We start from the raw sequence: 21,109 nt of genomic DNA, 5'->3' as shown, positions 1-21,109 counted from the left end.
GAATCCTGGTTAAGTGAATATATAGATATACTAGACTTCATACTATTCTAATGATAGGTCTTTAGATCTAGACTTAAAAGATGGACAAAATTTTCCTAAACATTTATTTATTCACCTCTTCAATGAATCCAGAAACACCCAAAAAATGTTCAAAGGTAAATATGTTAAATATTTTCTCCTTCTCTAGCCCATATTTAAATTTCTTTTTTTACTTTTAAATTTATAACAGTCGAACTTTTCGAAGTGTGGCCAAGGAGCTAGTAATTCTTTTCCCCAAAATATACCTAATCTGAGTGATTATTTTATGGTATGGTTGACATTAAATTAAATCTCTAATAGTTGTGCAATTTTAACAAGCTTTTAAACTAAACAAATGCTTTTTTTAATGTATGTCACAGGGAGTTCTTGAGGTGTCAATATGTCACTGTTTTCTTATTTGAAATGTTAAAATTTAAAGATGACTTGAAACTACTATGATGTGTCGATCAGACAATGCTCTTTTAGCACTTGGTTTATTGAAGACTTTTATTTTTGATCTTTATTCAAACACTCAAAGAACTTCCTGTAATGCCAGAGATTCATATATAGACTCTCTTTCTTTAGAAATTTAAAATACAAAACTTTAATTCAGGAACTAGGAATCACAGTATACAAAATGTACAAATGAAACTGTATCAATTGAATATCTTCTTCTAAGCTTGTTATTAAATAGATTCAAACAAATATATTAATTCTACAACTAAAAATTATGCGACTTGTCTAAGTTCCATCTACCAACTGATGCGTCTAGCTCAGCTGAAACAAAGCCCAGGGCAAACCATGCCCAATCACATGATGGGATGACACCACAAGTTGTCTTTGCATCTCTTGATGTAATTGCCTTAAATAGTGGTGTGTAATTGTTTCTTGGAAAGGCGATGCTCAATACTGAGGGGTTGTAGGATTAGTTAATTGACGCCCGGGTAAAATAAACTCGCCCAGTCTGCTACGTGATAGTATGTAATAGAAAAAAATATAAAACAAAATTTAATCTAGCTTTGAATAATCTTCATAAATTAAGCTGGGAATTGACTAATTAGTTTAAAACTAATATAATTAATAAATGTATCTTAGAAATGATTTTGTTACATTCAAGAAAAAAAAACCAATTGGACAAACTGGGATTCACCATTAATTTTATTTTCAACTTTTTGTTTCACATAAGTTGCAATGTGATTGGAAGGACAGGCTGACCAGTCAATGTCCAATTTCTGCTATGGCTGAGATAAAAGAAATATGCCATTTCTAGTTTGTGTTCAAGCCTGGTACTGTCTGACTGGTCACTTCAGGGGGTCATGGAGCTGACCAAATGCACCACAAGGTCTGTGCTTGTGTCATCGTGACTAATGAGTTGAGTGGACACAAAGTGGTCACTGAAGTATCCTATGGTTGAACATGCCAGTCTGGACATAGCACTTGTGTAGCTCCTGGTGATCAGTGGGCATTAGGTAGATGGAGCTTTCATCTTGGTAGATGTGACTGACAGAAGTTAAGGTCAACACTTTAATGCTACCCACAGATCAACAATCGCAATTATCATTCGAGGATGTCAAATAAATAAAAAGTATTTACAAAGGTGGGAAAAGGGAGTGAAGAAAAAAAAAAAAGATACAATAAGTAATGAAGGAAAGATAGGAGTGAAGAAATAAACTCCTTGTAGAGTGATGAGGGAATTTGATAAGTGTTTGTAGTTAATGAGTGAAAGTAAAGAAAGATGAGAGTTAAAGAGGAATGATTATAGGCTTGAATGATATTTATTTCGAATTCTTAAAAAAAAAACATTATATATCTCTACAAAAGAGAAAACTAAAAAATTACTACAAGCAAAATATATAAAAAATCCTTTTTAAAAAATACAAAGCTTATCTAAAGGGGAAGAAATCCGCCCTTAAAACTATATTAATAATGTACAAGTTATTTCCCTTATTAAATATCAAACAAAATAAATAATTACTTTAATAATAATAATTAATAGAATAATTTGGTGGTGGTGTTTTTTATTTATGTTTTGTTAGGTACAATAAATAATTTTTTAATGTATCAACTTGATTGGACAATGTGTGATGGAGAAATAACAATTATTTAATGGGGTTAAACCCAAATTAAGCCATATCTGTGAATACTGAAATAATACTTTCCCTTGTTGGTATAAAAATTAAATATTCTTATTGGTTACTTTTTTTTTATTGATTCATGCCTTGTCTATGCAAATGATTAATTGTGAGAAGTTTTAACTTGAACAGAGAATGGGTGTGGGAAAAATAATGTGTACACACTTTTTACCAGACAGTAGAAAGACATAGTGAATTGATATAAGCTTTGTAAAATTATATGCTCAACTCTAAAAAAACTTTTTAAAAAGGATACGGTAGCCTCAGGACCCACACTCCATCAGGCGGCAGTTCCAATGGTGAATCCAGACCGGGATGAAACAGGGGGCATGGTGGTGGACCTGGTTGAATGCTGGGATTGATCAAAACTCTGACCCCGGGGCAGTTTGGTGTGTCACGAGGAGTGACAATGTACACTCTCATCATCTGTGACATGCAACCCTTAGGCTGTCTAGAGGATAACAAAAGGTAACTACAGAGTAGATAAACCAACATTCAAGTGACAATATTTTAATGTCTAATTTTGTATTTTAAAGTTCTAAAAATTTTAATTTAACCACTGATAAAGCTGTTTTTTTTTCCACTCTAAACCTAATATGAGTGAAAAATAAAATAAACATTTAATTTTTGTTATACATCCATTTTTAGCGGCCCCCGAAAGGGAGTTAGGCCAGGAGAGGCGCGGTAGCTGAGCGGTAAAGCGCTTGGCTTCTGAACATTTGGATGTTCTTTCTGAAAATATTGAAGCCTGCCTGGGTGGACCACTTCAGGGGCCGATTTTGAGTTTGTGTTTCCACACAAACTGTCTTTGTAATCTTGTTATCCTTAACCTTAGTACACTGCTGATCAATTATCTGAATTCATCAAGCTTTAGAGTCAGAGGTGACAGGACAGAGAGCAAGAAAGTTTCAAGGAGATAATCAATCACCCCCCACCCCAAAAAATATATGCTATCAATGAATTGCGAATATAAAAAATGAAATTAAAAACATTTTTTCTTACCATTAACTTAAAATTAACTCAATTAATTGTTAAATTGTTTAAAGCAAATAGCAAAAAAAAACAACAACTTATTGTTAGGTCAGAAAGTACTCACTTGCAATGGCAAGGTGTGTATAAAGGCATGTCCATCTGCGTCAGGCGGCCAGCGTTGTCCTGACAAAACATAAACACACAATTGTGCTAATAATAACTTTATGTGTTTCAGATAAATTTAAAAAAAAATTATACAATGTAAACAAAATCTTTAAAAAAAAAAAGAGTTATAAATAAATAATATAAAAAATTGGACATGAAGGAAACATCAGTATTAAGTATTAAAAGTAAATAAGTAAATAACTAGCTTACTTTAACAATGCTGTTAGAAGACACTTTGATGACCTTGTCTGGACCACTACAGAAGAAACGATGACCTCTTGGACACTCATACTCCATGCCGAGATAAATTCTGACCGATGTCATGGCCTCAGTAGTCTCAATGTTTGCTGTAAGTTAAAACCAAAGAATTCAGAAGCAAGCAATAGTAAAATACAAGGTTTATCTAAGGGAAAGAGCTGTTGATTACTGCCATTTAGATGAAAATGGCAGGGTTTAGCTCCCTTTCTGCTGTATAAAACAAAATTATTTAATTTGTACTAATTGATTAGCTAGTTGGTTAATTTTTGGATTGATTCATGTATTGTCATCGATTAAGACTAAAACAAAGGCTGCTTTATTGATCTTTAATAATAATTATGCAAAATTTCAACTTAATCCAAGAATGGAAAGTGGGAAAAAAAGTGTCAAAATGTATTAAGGGGATTAAATCCACATATACATACACATCTCTCATTAAGTAGCATTTATTCCCCTTATTGTGATATGAAAGAAAATAATTAATCACCAATAATTATTTAATTGGTAAACTTTTTTTGAATTGATTCATGTCTTGTCAGGTAGAATGAATAATAGTGCAAAGTTTCAATCTGAGAATGGGAAATGGGAGAAAAAACAAGTTCAAACTTTTCACCAGACAGACAGAATGAGTTGATATAAGCTTTGTTTAAAAAAATACTTTATTTTCTAAAGTCTCTACTTCTTAAAGCTGAATGTCTGGCCATTTCTTACATTTGGAAAGTTTTCTTTGTTGCCTTTTCTTTCCTCCTCCAAAAGTCTCAGAAACACTTGGCCATTTCTCTGGTTCAGATTTCACTGGGATATCCCATGGCAACAAGAAGTTACTGCCTGCAAGAAATCCTGGCAATTCCAAACCTTGGGACATTGAAACAAATCATTTATTTACATGGAATGGCTTAGAATGTGTAATTTTCATCAAATTAATAATTAATGGATACTAATTACATATTTCATTAATTTGAAATCCTGATATTATGAAGCTCTGCTTTTAGTCAGTCAATGTTTAAATGCTAAAATAAACTTGAGTCCTTTACTTTTAAAAATGTGAAATGTTTTTAAACGTAAGTAAAAAAATGCAAAATAATAGTTTTAACATTTAATAATATGAGTAACTAACGATTTGCGACATTCAACTAGATAGCCTGATTTTTATTCTTCTAACTTCTAAATTATACAAAGGTTTTGAAAAATTTTCTTTTTATTGTCAGTGTGTCTTGAAAAGACTTCACACCACTAATATACACTGCTTCCTTTTTTAGCAAGATTTTGGCAGTTGAAAAGATCAGTTCATTAATATGCTCAAACTAGTCATAAAGCTTGCAAAGATTTGAAAGATGATATATGAGCACTAAATGTCTGGTTATGTCCCCTATTGTGTTTGTCACACTCCTTTTATTTTGTAGTGATATCTTGCCCAACCAGAGTTTAAGGCTAATATATCTCAAAACAATTTTCTATTACTAATGAAATGACTTTAAAAGACTTCTCCCTCACCACCAGATGACTACATTTTATTTTCAATAAAAAATTAACAAAATTATTACATCCTTTAAAACATGTACATTTTATTAAATGGTAGTCTAATTAATTCAGACATGAAATCATCCTATGCACAGAGATTATATTGAAATAACCAAATTCTCTCAGTGATGAGAACAAATATGAAATCAAAACATCATTAAGTAAAATGACTTTTATCTCAAGTTTGTTTTCTTTCTATTGGTCATAGTCCATATGCTAGTATCAATTCATTAAAGCATGCAATTCATTCCAGAAAAATAAAATAGAAAAGCCCAAACATGATGTAGGATCTAGGGAATGAATGGTGAAGCTACTTTCTATTTCTAAACATTAAGTGTATCATCATGTGAAGATGGAACATGCTTCCCTTTTTTTTCAACTCCATGAATAAAGAGCAGACTCCATGGACTTACCATTCATGTGTGAATAAAGAACAGAGACTCCATGGACTTACCATTCATATGTGAATAAAGAACAGAGACTCCATGGACTTACCATTCATGTGTGAATAAAGAACAGAGACTCCATGGACTTACCATTCATGTGTGAATAAAGAACAGAGACTCCATGGACTTACCATTCATGTGTGAATAAAGAACAGAGACTACATGGACTTACCATTCATGTGTGAATAAAGAACAGAGACTACATGGACTTACCATTCATGTGTGAATAAAGAACAGAGACTCCATGGACTTACCATTCATGTGTGAATAAAGAACCAGAGACTCCATGGACTTACCATTCATGTGTGAATAAAGAACAGAGACTCCATGGACTTACCATTCATGTGTGAATAAATAACAGAGACTCCATGGACTTACCATTCATGTGTGAATAAAGAACAGAGACTACATGGACTTACCATTCATGTGTGAATAAAGAGAAGAGACTCCATGGACTTACCATTCATGTGTGAATAAAGAACAGAGACTCCATGGACTTACCATTTATGTGTGAATAAAGAACAGAGACTCCATGGACTTACCATTCATGTGTGAATAAAGAACAGACTACATGGACTTACCATCCATGTGTGAATAAAGAACAGAGACTCCATGGACTTACCATTCATGTGTGAATAAAGAGCAGAGACTCCATAGACTTACCATCCATGTGTGAATAAAGAACAGAGACTCCATGGACTTACCATTCATGTGTGAATAAAGAGCAGAGACTCCATAGACTTACCATTCATGTGTGAATAAAGAACAGAGACTCAGTGGACTTACCATTCATGTGTGAATAAAGAACAGACTACATGGACTTACCATCCATGTGTGAATAAAGAACAGAGACTCCATGGACTTACCATTCATGTGTGAATAAAGAGCAGAGACTCCATAGACTTACCATCCATGTGTGAATAAAGAACAGAGACTCCATGGACTTACCATTCATGTGTGAATAAAGAGCAGAGACTCCATAGACTTACCATTCATGTGTGAATAAAGAACAGAGACTCAGTGGACTTACCATTCATGTGTGAATAAAGAACAGAGACTCAGTGGACTTACCATTCATGTGGGAATAAAGAGCAGAGGCTCCCAGCCTACACAGGGAGAAAGATGAGAACAATGGAAGTAACCCAGGTGGAGACTTGGTGTGTATCATGTAGGGCAAGTACTCTGTGGTGGAGTGCTGGCGGCTAGGTGGCGTTTTGGCTGCATTCAAATGAAATAGTATTTACATGTGAATAACTTTAAAAAAAAAAAAAAGAGTAAAACTAGATCTATATTGGATTATAAACTTATTACAAGGTTTAACTATATGGGTTGATACCTGCAGTTTTGTTGGCCTTTGATAACATTATTATTGTTTACATTTACAATGTCTTATAATTACTGCAAGGAGTAAAATTATTAAATGTAAAGGCAAACTATAGATGAAAATCTGAGGTAAAAATATAATCCCACATTTTATGCTTTGTTCCTCTGTTGAAATCCTGTTGACATTTTTCAATTCTGACTCATCACTGAGAGGTAATTCGGCCTCCTGAGTTTGAGTGGCCTCCCTTACTTCATCAATCTGACTGATCTTAGGATCAAGTTCTGTTGCTTGAAGAACAAGCTGACCTAATGGCAGAAATAGAAGAATGTAATTCTGAAAATTAAAATATCAATAACTTCAATCAATTTCAAAGGAGTTTAAAATTTTGAAAACAGGATAAATTGTCTTGGAGATGTGAAAAGCCAAACCTGTTGTATCTAATGATACAAGTTGCTTGCCTTTGAAATGATGCCTCATGTTAGTCCTAATAATAGTGTAACTCAAAAATAGTATACATAAAAGTAGTTCTTACAATACAACTTTGAAGGCAACTCTGTGATTTTTACGATAAGATAACTTGACACATACCTAAACTTAGAGCTAAACTCAATTCAGATAGAGTTGAAAATGCATCAGTTTTTTCTGTGTCTTTAGTAGAGCTCTCCTGAGTTTGTGGAGGGGGCTGCTCTGGTGAGGAGGTGGAGGGCATACTGGCAGCTTTGGCATCTGGTGTGGTAGGGGTGAAGACTGGGAAGCGAATGTGCTCTAGCCAGCCACAGCAGTCAGACTCCAACTCTCTGTAAAATTCATAGTTGGCACTCTGTTGAGTAAAATATTGAAGAAGTGATTCCACTAACAATTTTTTTAGCTATATATCTATACGGTACAAAAAAAAAAGGAAGATAAGAAGCATCCCTAAAAGACTTACTGTATCCTTAGAATAGAAACCATTCAAAGTCTATAGGCATGACTTAGAGCCGGAAAACAGAGCATAATAAAGTACTGAAAGTCTGATAAAGCTATTTTAGTAGTGATAAACAATAAAAGAAAGAATATAACTAAATTAATAAAACACCTTATTTTGTATTAGATATATACTTTATTCAAAACACTGTTCAATTCAACTGTATATAACAAATTTAGATTTTGTCTATGTGAACACCACAAGCAGCAGGTGTAACAACATTAGCATAAAAAATAAAAATAAACTTAATAGAATCCTAAATGCTGCTGGCAAAATCATTGGCAAAAAACAAACCCCATTTGGGCAGTTGTTTGAGACAAACATCTATAAAAAAGCTAACAAGATCCTCGAAATAAAGAATCACCCTTTGTGTCAGGATTTTGTGATTTTACCATCACAAAAGAGATACAAGACACCGATAGCAAAGACAAACAGACACAAACACTCTTTTGTTCCCCTGGCAATCAAATCATTAAATAAGAACAATCTGGTATAAACTTTGTCACATATAAATTATGAGTGCGTCTGGTGTGAATGTACACTTTGGTTTCTTATAGTTATAATGTTTTTTGTTTGGTGTAATGCACAAATTGTAAGACAAATTTCCTTACGGATAATAAAGATTATTATTATTATTATTATTATTATTATTATTATTATAATTATAACAGGTGCATTAATGTCTATGTAATCAATATAAAGTGAAAAATCTTATGCCTCATCACACCCTGTAGCTAGCAGACAGATTGCTGCTCCATGTCATTATAAAATATGTTCCAATTAAAAAACAGAAAACTAAAGACTTTGGTTGACAAAAATGTAACGCTCTGAAGTTTAATTCTAACAGATATCCTACCTTATGGTCAAATGGGTCATCCTTCTCTGCTTGAATTTTGCCACAATTACATGCAGCCATTGTCCTGACCAGACTGGAGTGTTCACAGACTGGCTTCTTGTCATCAGCATCTGCTGGGACCTCACTGGGCAGATAGTGGACCTGTCAACATAGACATTTATATGTCTCAGTTTCCAAACCTATTATTACTCTTAAGTTCTAACTAAACCAATAAGGAGCAGATTTCAACAGTAGTGTGTCTCATCCAGTTCCAGACTCAGTTCCTAAATGGGTTATATTGTAATTTTATTCAAGTTCCATGTATGGTACTATTACCAAAGCTTGCCTCAAACTTGCTGATGATAAGCATATTTGTTAAGGATATTGTAACTTAATTGCACTGGATGCATGGTGAAAACTTAACTTTGCAGCCTGAGTTGAGTCCAAATATCTCCCTAATTATTATTAGTTCACAAGTGTAAGAATTTTATATAGACAAGTGGGACATCTGAAATATATTTCACATGTTTCTATGTGCAATGGATGACACGCCTGCTTAAACAGATGCTCTGTTTGGTGGACCCAGGAATATTCTTTCCTCTAGTTTATAACTCTCACCACATCTTAGATCACCATGTTCTAAGTATTGAAATACTAAAAAAAAAAACAAGCCTCCAACCTTGTTAGTACACAGGTTTCCTGTCAGTGACAGGGCTTCACACTGCTGTCTGCCTGCCTTCCAAAACCTCTCGCAGGAAGCCTCCAGTTCAGCCATATGCTTGTCAAAGGCTGGCCCTCTGGCGTACTGGATAAACACACGCTTGGCCTTGTTCACCTGCACAACAAAATGTCTGAGTTAATGAAATTGCCAGTGTAAACAAAACAGAAATGTAATTAATCAAAATAACTGAAGGTAACTTAACCGAGTGGTCAATTATTTCATTAAATAAAGGGAGGTAATCCATCATGTACAAATGTGCAGCTGCTACAGAGATTCTGATTATTTTTTATTATTGTCATTAGTGGACCTAAATATCTTAACGCATTCATATTTTGTATAAAACTATAAATATATACAATTGTTGTTTTAAACACTCTCAATGATAAAATAAAATAAAGGCAAGCCAAAAATAAAGCTAGCAGATCTGTAAGTAGCACTTCACTAGTTTCAAATTATTCTTGAAGTCATCATGATTGTCCTTCAATACATGAAGGTACTTGACACACAACTTATTTCTAAATTGTATATGTTAATATAAGCAGCCAGGAGATCATAGATTATGTATGTTACCCTGCTCAAGTGATATGATGTAATGTAGAAGGGAGGTAAATCTTGCTGGTATGCACTCTCAGCCAATGGTAATACTTTGTTACATCGACTGCAGATAATCCAAAAAAAAAAACAAACAAACAAATTATTGACAAAATGAGATAACAATTTATCTTTTCACCTTTTAAAGTTAATAAATCTAAGTGAGTAAAACTAATTAACTCCCCAGTTGTCAAAATTTGTATTAAAACAATATTTGGAAGGCATCACAACGTAGCAAACAGAAATTTAATGAAAACTCACTTTTCAGAGAACCTCATGCTGATGTCCAAGAGATTTTTGAGGGTGCTAAACATTTGACTTGTTCCAGAGTCTTGAGATTCTGATAGGTAATAAGAATGCATGCTGTTGGCAACATTCAACCATGTGGCCAGGTTGGGCAGCTAAAGATGACAAAACAAAAAAGGGCAATGATGACAAAAAAAGTTCAAATAATGAAAAAAAAAAAAGCAATGGCTATTTAGAAAGCTTTCCCATAAACCTTTGATACACAATAAAAACTTTTAGATAAAATAATTTACCGTAATTTAAGGTTTATGAAACAAATGTTTACTTTATGAAAAGTGTTGTTTTTTTTAGTTTCTCTTTCAGACCAGGCATTAATATGTCAATTATATGACCATCACAACAACCGATCCCATCTGCTTTCATTAACAAACATCAAGAGCTCATGAGAACTGGGTGGATGCAGGAACATGGCCTCGCAATGTTCAGAGCTACAACAATGTGTTTCTGATTTTAAGAAAATAAAACCTCAAATATCTGTCTTTCCTATTCAAGTAAGTGACCTAAATTTTCTATTGTAGACTGGCCTCGCCATGTTCAGAGCTACAACAATGTGTTTCTAGGACAGCTGGAGAAAATGAAAAGAACAAGAAACAAAGATGACCAACCTCAAATATAGGATCGATGCCATGCCTACCAACATTGTCATTGACCGATTTTGAGAAGACCATCTCCACATGCTGCCAAATAAATTCTTTGAAGCACTGGTCTTGGGTTTTTAAAGATGTTGGTCCAAGAAGCTTGTTGGCGGAGGCAGAACTCATTGTGGGAAGGCTAGATGACGATGACTGAGGAAGGCTATCTGGTACAAGAGGGTTCTGTTTTCGACGAGAGCAGCTGTAAGGCTTTGGCTTCTGAGCTGCAGTTTGCGGATCAGCTGAAAGTATTGATGACTAAGTATTATATACTTTAAGAGTTAGTCACAATAGTTTATTTAATTTAGAGCTAATTTCAATTTCTGCAATTACTAGCTCATAAATACTTTGAAATTTCACTTTAAAAAAAAAGAAATTAAATGTGTCAAAAAATAAAAGATTGAACAGAAGTTTGTGATAAGAAAGTGCAGGCATGCTGTTTTTTTAAACATTCTTTCAAGCGTTATTTATTGCTTTCCTGCAGGCTCATTAGCAAACTTTTCAGTGAAACAGATCTCCTAGTCTACTTCTTTTGCTCTTCACCTCTCAATTATAAAGCTAGCAATTTAATGGTGATGACAAAAGTTTACCCCAAAAATTTGATTTGCAGTTCTGGGTCAGCTTTTGTAAAAATGTTTGTAAAAATGTTTGACATGTTTTGGATGTTCCTTCAGAGCTGAAGATAATTTACTTTCTAGTCCAAACCTCCCATAGGATGACGGGGGTTGGGAGTGGGCAGGGTTTGAATCCTGGACCATCGATAAGTCTGAACAACAGTCCAGAGGGCAAACAGCATAACCAGACAGCCAGTAGTCTACTTCTTGAGTGAAAAGTATTAGTAGAAGTAAAATGCAGAAATAGTCAGCTTACAAGTGCCATGTATTTTATTCTTTAGCTTATATGAAAGCCCATGTCTATGTATTTACTTAGTTGAAAGCCACATTTCAAATAGGTCTACATTTGAAAGTGGCTAATTAAAATTTTTTTACTTCATTTCAGTATGGCTCATATCAGTGTTCTCAACCATGTTTGTCCTGTGGACACATGTCAAATACATGTTACACATGTCAAAAACATGTTACACATATCACTCCACAACAAGAAAGGTCACCAAGGCCAATGGAACCAAACCTCTGCAGCTTTAATATGTACTGTGTGAAGAAGTCTCTAAGGGCCAGATAACATACATCATTGGCCAGATATGACCAATCCACAGTAATTTGGTTATCATTGGCTCATATAATTAAAAATGCATTCAACTAATCAAAAGAAACATTACAACACTAACCAACATGTAATGCAACAAGGAAGACCAGCAATCTAGCATTAGTATTGTTCCCTACACTTGGATTCAAATTCATCACCCTTAATATAGCAGTTATGCAGAGTAGAATAGGTGTGTGAGTTGTTGACTATTTTAATGAAATATCTCACAGACTCATTGATATTGATTACTAGATCTCGTTGGTAAAGTCTAGATAGCATCAATAAGAACGAAATTCTATGATTTCAATGTACCCACCTTCTTGTACAGGGAAACAATTTTGTCTCATCTGGTTCATTAAGAAGTCCACTGGGTCATTGACCTCATTTTTCTTAGCACAAAGATATACATATGGTTGGTTGAATGGCAGAGAAAATAGCGAGTTGTTCCTAGACAAGTACAATTTTTAGAATTCATCAATTTATATTAGAATTGTTTTACAAAATAATGTAATATCTATATCTATTAAACTATAAATATATTTGTTAATACTGAAGAAATTTTTTTTTTTAATTGAACAGATAGCCCAACATTGGTTTGCCTGTTTGACCAATTCTAGTGACTTACGAGATATTGGTGATAGCTCTTGTCTTTCTAAGAATAGGAAAAATCATATCTTCTATGCGGATCTGCAGTTTTCTCATTGGTGGAAATTTCTGCTGAATAAAGCAACAACTCAAAGCAATCAATTCAGAATGCTACATTTGGTTAAGGGGAACACTGACCTAAGTCTCAACTCTAAACAACGAGATGGAAAGACAGCAAATTAATAGGGACAAGTCGTAAAGGCTAATAGATGAGAACCAGAAACACATAATCTAATACATTGGCATAACAGCTACCTTCAACATCTTTGCTGAGCCAGTGTCTCCATCTTCTGTTTGAATATCAATGGCTGGATTTTCAAATACAAACAGCATACGTGGAGTACACACTCTGCCGAAGTTGGCCCAGTCTTTTGACACTCCTGGAATGTTGGCCAAGGTTTCAATGAAGCCTGATTGGATTTTAGATCTATGGGCAAAACAGTTTGTTGAATTAGTTAAATAAATAAATTCTGATCATATTATACCGTTAAAGCTTGTTGAATCAGTTCAATTAATAGATCAAATATACTGATACAGCTTGTTTGAATCAGTTAAATTTATCCATCAAATATACTGATAAAGCTTGTTTGAATAAGTTAAAAAGTCAATTACAATAAAAGCATATATTTGAAACAGATAAGCCTATCTTATCATATACAGATAAAGTTTGTCGATTCATTGTCAATCATTAAAATAAAATGTCTAATGCTACAGTAACTGTGGCATAAATAGGTTTGATTGTGTTCTGCCTTTACATGAACACTAGCCTCAAGTTATTTAACCACCTGATGAGTTTCAACTAGAGAAACAATTGAATTTTAGATATGTAGTAATCTTTTTAAATATAAAAAGGACAGTTGAAGCCCCCTCCCCCCCAGCAATTCATAGGCCAACTGTTTCTAAGCTTGAAGTTAAAAAGAAGTTTTATGTTGCTTTCAATAAGCCTTGGCTATCTAGACCTAAACTCACACAGAAAAATATCAGTGCTTTCACCATGACTCAAATAAATAACTTTCAGATTGTACCGGTAAGTCAAGTTCTTAAGCTCTTTACAAACACTTTCCCTTACTTAAAAGTAATGAACTAAACTACAATTCAGTTAATTGGATTACCAGTTAATCATATCAGCTCCTTATTTGGACAAAATCTTCAAGTCCCAAAACAAATCTATTAAGCAGTCGAATCAGGTATATCAGACTAGCAAGTTATTAGGACCAAAGCGATCAAATTCTGATGTGGTCTAATTAACAGGATTAAACTGTATAAATAAAAAAAAATGATGAATGAGTTCTAAAACAAACCTGATATTATCCAAGATATGAAAAAGCTTCAGATACGAAAGATCAAAAGTAGTTCCTGGATGGCAAAGCTGTAGGATACAAATATATATATATACTACAAATAAATATAAATGTATTTAATATTTTATATAATAATTTTTTTTTACAAATTTATATAGCGTTATTCATAAACTTAATATAATTATATTTAATGTCATCATGGCATAATTTGTACAATTTCTTTAAAGATAGACTGTAAAATAATTATGTTAAAATATTTTTATAGCGCTGTTAACAAACTCAAATCTACACAATATACAAAGAAAATATTACTTAACAAGTGTCATTATTAAAAAAAATAGCAAAATTTTTTATTTATTTATGTCACTCCACTTTTGTAAAAAAAAAATAAATCCTTGAACAAAATAAAACAAAGCTAACTAGAAGAAGAACTCACCACAATGATATGGGACAGATTGAACAGTAGAAGCAGTGTCTTGGCATGTTTCAGGTCATCATCATGGCATAATTTGTACAGCTCCTTAACAAATAAACAGTGCACAACAATTATCTTAAAATACTTACGTTTAAATCATTAAAATTAGAAGCCCAACCAGAATATAGAAAGAACACATTTTTTTTTCTACCAAAAGGAAAATTTAGGAGACAATGTAACACACAACTCAATATAAAGACGATTATATCCCCAGGGATAAACTCAGGTGATATGGCTAATTGTCTCGGAATTAATATTTTAACTCTTTGGTATGTTTGTAAATTAGTATGTATAGGATTTATAAGTTCATTGTTTATTTTTATGTTCATTGTTAACAAAATGTAAACACTGTAAATGAAAATATCAAACAATTAAAGATGTCTTTACTTGTGCACTGGCAGAGTGTCCCAGATCTTGGCATTTCTTGGCCAGCAGGTTGGTATCATAGAAAGACAGTAGATGTAGGAACATAACTCTAGTCTCAGCATCATAGTAGCATTCAATATTGCCCTACAAGCAGAAATAATAGTGTAAGGAATGCTTAGTAATTAAAAAAAACAAACTGATCCATTCAAGTTAATATTCTTAGAAAACTCAATCTGTCTGTCTTGTAAAAAGTATGTACACATTATTTCTCCCAAACCCATTCTAAGATCAAGTTGAAACTGTGCACAATTATTTATCCGCATAGACAAGACATGAATCAATAAAACAAAATTTACCAATAAATTACTGGTAATTTATTATTTTGTTTGATACAACAAGGGAAATTAAGAAAAGAGTCCAGTATAATCCTTCATTATTCACAGATATGCCTAAATATACACATTATTTCTCCCAGACCCATTCTCGGATTAAGTTGAAACTTTCCACAAATATTTATTGTACCTAACAAAGCATGAATTCATTACAAAATTAACAATTAGTCAATGTTTTTTTTTAATTGAATAAGGGCAAAAACCTCTACATTATTGAGAGATTTAGTCATAAGTGGGGAATTCTTTCCCTTAGATAAGCTTTGTTGTTATTTAAAAAGGATTTTTTATATTTTGTTTGTTTTTAAGGTCTAACACTTCTTGAATAAATGAGTTCTTTTGAGTGGGCTTGGAGTGCCAGATGTAAGGACTTGAGTGGATGCCTCTCTAATGTTTCCATTAGGTGTAAGAATATTTTTTCTTCTTTCTTTCATCCGGTAAAACCATGGCAGAGATTTTCTCCATCGCTCTGATAGGTGTAGTTTTTATTACCCCAATCATTAGCTTTAAGATAATAATTTGTACATTTTGCTAACATATATTTGTCCAATTTGTGGGTCACTTTTATATTTATAAATTCCTGCATCCTTTAGTTGTCTTTTCTTTTTTAGCAAACATCAAATTAATTGTTGAACTTGACTTTCTTTTATGACATAGAAAAAACTATGACTAGAATTAAGGAACAAATAATTACCTCTTCAACTTCATCTTTTATAAATCCTTCTGTTCCCTACAAGAAATACAATGACTTCATGAACAGGTTAATTCAATACAATTCAATGGAAATGTGAATTTTCATTTAATTACTGCCTCTACAACATCACTGAACAAATTACTTATTCAAACACATGGCTACTAACCTGAAATACTTCTTTGTTAATCAAAGAGTTAAATAATGTGGCCTTGCTGCAGAATGGATTCAAACGACCTTTTCCAAATATAGATACAATGCATATTTTAGTCTCTGGATTGGGGATTTCACTGAAAAGCAAAATTGAAAAACTTGATGAAGCAGTTAAAAAGATTAAAACAAAAGGAGATAATGCCTGCCTGGTCGTGCGGTTTGCACGCTATACTGTTGTTTGGATTTATCGATGTGAAACATTTTACAAAAACACAAACATTAACATATAATAATACAAGCTACAAAGACACCTTTAAGAGCTCCCTCAAGGAGAGTAATATTCACATTCAAGGCTGGGAAACACTAGCTCTCAATCACTCCTCATAGTGTGAAGCCGTGAGTGTCTGAGTCACAAGATATAAAGCAAAGAGAGTGGCCAGGGTGAAAGAGCACCGAAGCAACAAAAAGCTGAAAAAAGAAGCAGGCCAATTGAACAAATCTACCTATGCCATGTTTGTGATTAGCTTTTTAAAGCGACGATTCCTAGGAAATGAGAAATGTGCTCATCTTCAACCACGAAGAAGGTTGTCAATTAGTATCTATATCTATTGAAAGCATCAAAAGCTATAACAAAAAAAAATCTCTTTTTCTCCAGTTTATGAAAATAAATATCATACAGCACCCAAACATTTATTTAAAATTATCAAACAGGATTGATGTGATAGATGGACACATTTAGAATCACGAAAACTACAGAGATGACAGTTTCAGTTTATATAGCGTGAGAAAATTGGAGTATAGCATTAGTAATAGATGTTTAAAAAAAAAAAAGACACATCATTTGTCTTAAATCATAACACAGTCTCAGTTTGAACATAACAGGAAACATGCGTAAAACATGACATATCAGTGTAAGCATGAGAAGCAGCTAAATTCCAACTGTGGAGTTCAAGGCTAGGACACAACATCCTGGCAAGTCTATATTGCTGTATTCACATCCAACTGATGACAAAAAAAGCAAAACATTCAAAAATGCTTTTAAAAAAAAAAAAAAAGCTTGGTGAAGGGAGAGCACTGTTCAATCAGTGCAATACTGCTCAATATTACATATTTATCTACCCCTTTTTTTTTATATAAAACAAGATTAACTAATCACCATTAATAGATTAACTAATTGGTTAATATTTTAAGCAATTCAAGTCTTGCCACCAACAATTAATAATTGTTCAAAATTTCAACTTGATTCTAGATTGGGAAATGGGAGATAAAAAAAAGTGTAAAAGAATTCACCCAGAGAGTTAATATAAGCTTTGTAAAAAAAAAAAAAATCATCCCACAATAAAGTCTATTAGCAGTCTTAAATTTATGTTCTCCTCCCCCCCCCCCCCCCCCAGCCCAATTTATCATATGTCACCCCCAAAAGTAAAACACAAAATGGTATAAGAAATATAAAGTTTGTATCAACAATCCCAAACAAAATTTGTGAGTGCGAAGAGTGTGTACACATCAAGGGAGTTTACACCAAACTAATACCATCAAGTGGGGAAGTGTGGGTGTGTACCCATCTTCTCCCACTGCCACCTGACAAGCCATGTATTATCGAAAACATTTCTCCCCAGCACCGTCAACAAAAAACCCTTGACAGTTGTGTTGTTTTCAGCACACAACTAACAACATTTCTAACATGAGGTCTGCAATGGAAGCATAAATAATGCAGAGAGAAGGAGAGGGAATCGGAACAATGCTTACAGCTAAAGGACAGATGAAGATTTGTGTTCCCTGGAATAACTGCAAAGTTTTGTTTTAATCAACAGCACACAAATGAAGAGCACTATTTCATGAATAATATGCAACTTAATTTATAACAGACATACACATGAAAAGTCTTACAGACAAGTTTCAATGGGCAGGCCAGGGTGTAAATTTCAAAACAACCTGTTAACTCAGTGGCCATGTAAAATCCAAACACAAAAAAAGAGGCTTCACATAGTTACTGTGCTCATATAACAGAATGTAGTCTGTCTTACAATCTTAGGTCCAACTTAGTGATTTAGCTAACCTAGATCTAGTTCTACATAGTAGGCTACAGGCATATTAAGTTGAAATGCACATGAATATTTGTAAACAACAATAAACCTTCTAAAGCTAAACTAAACCAGCCTTAAATAAAGCACTATCTATAAATGGATTTATAGATTTATATTTAAATTATTGATTACTTACAGTGAAACAAGACAGCCTTAAATTTAGACTTCAGTTTAATAATAACACAAGAAATGATAAATATGCACTTTTTTTTTTTAGATCTAGAATAGATTAGTCATAATATATTAATAGTCATTATTTCACCCCATACCCCCCCCCCTTCCAAACATATATAGTTCAGTCTCATTTAAATCTAGAGCTAGATCTGTTTTTTTAACCAATGGGATGCATGGTGCTAGAAATATATCAGCTAGATCTATTGGTTTAGATTCTATAATACACTCCCCTTGATCCTAACCCTTAATCCTTCAAATAAAAAAAAAACATAATAAAACTAGAGGTAGATGAAAAAAAAGGAGTTGTGAGGTTTATAAGAAATGAATATAATACACATTTGACTAGGGTAACACCATTAGTAAAATCAATAAATTTAGAGACACTTCAGGACAGAAGACTTAAAAGTAGATCTAGCAATAAATGAATAATACCGGTATGTCTCAAAACACTGAACCATAACTTACAAAAATACAAAAACACAATCTTATAAAAATAATCAGACACAAAGACAAAGGCACAATTCATATTCCATATGCTAGGACTAAGTCATACATAAGTGTTCCTTCTTCAAATTCAACTACTAATTAGTAGAGTATGAAATGGGTTCCCTGAATCAGCCGGGAAAACCAATGACTTTGCATACTTTAGATCACTAATTAACATACACACGACTGGATTCTAGATCTAGATTATAAACATGGATATATGTAGTACATTTTATAATTATCTTCACTTTTGAAAATAATAACAACAACAACAATTAAATTAAATTAATTTTTGGTTTTATAAATTTTAATTTTTGTTATACAAAAAGAGCATGCACTCTTCTATAATTATAAACTAATAAAGCATTTTTACTGATTACAGACAAAAAAGTTTTATTGAAGTTTAATCATTTAACATCATTTTAACATGATGATGATTAATTATAAACATGCATGCATCATTGCATGGTAATCATCATGAAACACAAATGAGCAAAATGAATAATTCCATTGGAACATCATAACATGGTCATGGAAAATAATTACAGGAGTTAAATGTAGACTCTATTGACCAGTCTAATAGATCTAGATTTCTAGGACTACCTCTATATTATTCTATATTTTATTAAGTATAATTAAGTCTAAATCTTTAAATAAGTTTTATTCATTATTCATTTATTGGTACCGTTTTATAATTTTATTATTATTTATTTAATTAAGTAAGTTAAAGGGAAACTCTGATAGTTTTGAAAATTTTTGATATGTGTTTTGATTTACAGATAATGAATATATAATTCTTTTTTTTTTCTTTGCAATAATAACTTAGTAATTGATGTTTTTCCGACGTAATTTTCCTGCGCATCCAAAACAGTCAGACACCGGATTTCTATGTGACGTCACAAATGCGTTTTAATCTATTGACTTATTGTATAACAGGAGACCATACACTGGCGATACAGCAAAGTTTACATTCTGTTAAAAGAAATATATCTTGGCCTATGCAGTTAGATCTAGGATCTTGTAAGCAAAGAAGAAATGCATATTAAAAGTAGATTTACATGCTTGACTAACCACGGCAGTGTGTATTTTCTCGCCAGACCACTCAACACACAACAAACACTATCGCTTGGTTGTCTTGTCATGACCGACTACACGTAGTCTCGACTACCCTTACACTGACCAGTTTGTTCGAATCAGTCAGACACACGATCTATTTACTTCTTGGGACAGGGAGAGGCTTAGATGAAAATGTTTTGTTTTTTTCTCGAGTTGATTATCCTAATGCTTTTAGATCTATCTATACATATATATATATAACTGTATCATAGCTCTGGACTAGGCCGTCACTAAGCCTAACAGCTACTGTAAGAATGAAGTGATACGATTGGTCAAATCTAGTTTCTCTTTCAGTATTGTTGAGGGAAGTGACGTTTGACATGGTTTAAAACAAAATCTCATAGAACCCTGTTTTTTTTTTAGATGTCAAGAATTTACTGACTAATTTAGATCTATTAAATATAAATGTTTCTTAATTCTAAATTCTAAGCATTTAAATAAAAAATGGTAAAATGTTTATTATTACAACTTTTTACGCAGAATTTAAATATGTCAATAACTCAAATTTGAAAAACCATAGGAGTTTCCCTTTAACAACTTTTACTAGATCTAGATCTAAGTCGACTTAGTTCAACAACATAAATTTGATACAAAAAATGTCATAAAATAAAAATGATAAGTATCATGATATGATAAGTAATAAGTTATGACAGTTCATAAGATGATAAAAAAACTGTACAGATAAGAAGTCTCATAAGATGCAGATTTTTTTGACCTATCTAGATATAGACAATATAGTCGATCTAGATTACTTAGAGTTAGATCTAGATTTTTAACTCACTTTAAATTGAACTTAAATGGGAATTTGAAAACCTTTTCGAAAGGATTCGCCATGTTCTAAGACAGATAACTCTAAATAAAATTGTGGTGTCAACACAAACCTATATAGATCTATATGATCTTAGGCCTGACTCTAAAAGTTAATCACAGTAATCTGCTCTTTGTTTACATTTGATTGTGATCCGGCTATAATATAGGCCTACTAAGTAGGCCTACTATTGTTTAATACAGTGAGAAAGAGAGGGGGGGGGAGCTGTATCAAGAAATATATCGGCAATATGATGAAACCTTAAGAAAAATAAAAGAAAACGAACAGAGGAAGATTGAGAGAGATTTTGAAATACGAAGTCGTAGA

General features: G+C 32.8%; 1 protein-coding gene across 2 annotated transcripts; it reads right to left on the bottom strand.

Moving 5' to 3' along the window:
• Positions 1-1,155: 1,155 nt before the first annotated feature.
• Positions 1,156-20,854, bottom strand: LOC106056492 (nonsense-mediated mRNA decay factor SMG8-like). Of its 2 annotated transcripts, none has more exons than XM_056007350.1 (22): positions 20,756-20,854; positions 16,128-16,248; positions 15,962-15,997; positions 14,900-15,022; positions 14,474-14,557; positions 14,038-14,105; positions 12,992-13,163; positions 12,717-12,808; positions 12,408-12,538; positions 10,859-11,127; positions 10,209-10,348; positions 9,927-10,014; positions 9,315-9,470; positions 8,657-8,797; positions 7,425-7,656; positions 6,983-7,141; positions 6,584-6,730; positions 4,257-4,400; positions 3,498-3,634; positions 3,247-3,305; positions 2,407-2,601; positions 1,156-1,518 (listed from the first exon to the last, which is right to left on the bottom strand). In XM_056007350.1, exons 1-22 carry the CDS (start codon positions 20,806-20,808, stop codon positions 1,410-1,412), a joined length of 2,856 nt encoding a protein of 951 aa, XP_055863325.1. In that variant the 5' UTR covers positions 20,809-20,854; the 3' UTR covers positions 1,156-1,409. The 2 variants fall into 2 exon arrangements, with proteins under 2 accessions (XP_055863325.1, XP_055863326.1); XM_056007351.1 differs by having other exon boundaries at positions 12,717-12,805.
• Between the last annotated feature and the right edge of the window lie 255 nt (positions 20,855-21,109).

This window comes from Biomphalaria glabrata, chromosome 13 (assembly GCF_947242115.1).
Source record: "Biomphalaria glabrata chromosome 13, xgBioGlab47.1, whole genome shotgun sequence".
In the NCBI taxonomy this organism is placed as follows: domain Eukaryota; kingdom Metazoa; phylum Mollusca; class Gastropoda; family Planorbidae; genus Biomphalaria; species Biomphalaria glabrata.
Note: the sequence above shows the minus strand (reverse complement) of the source record. Positions and strands in the feature narration are given on the sequence as shown.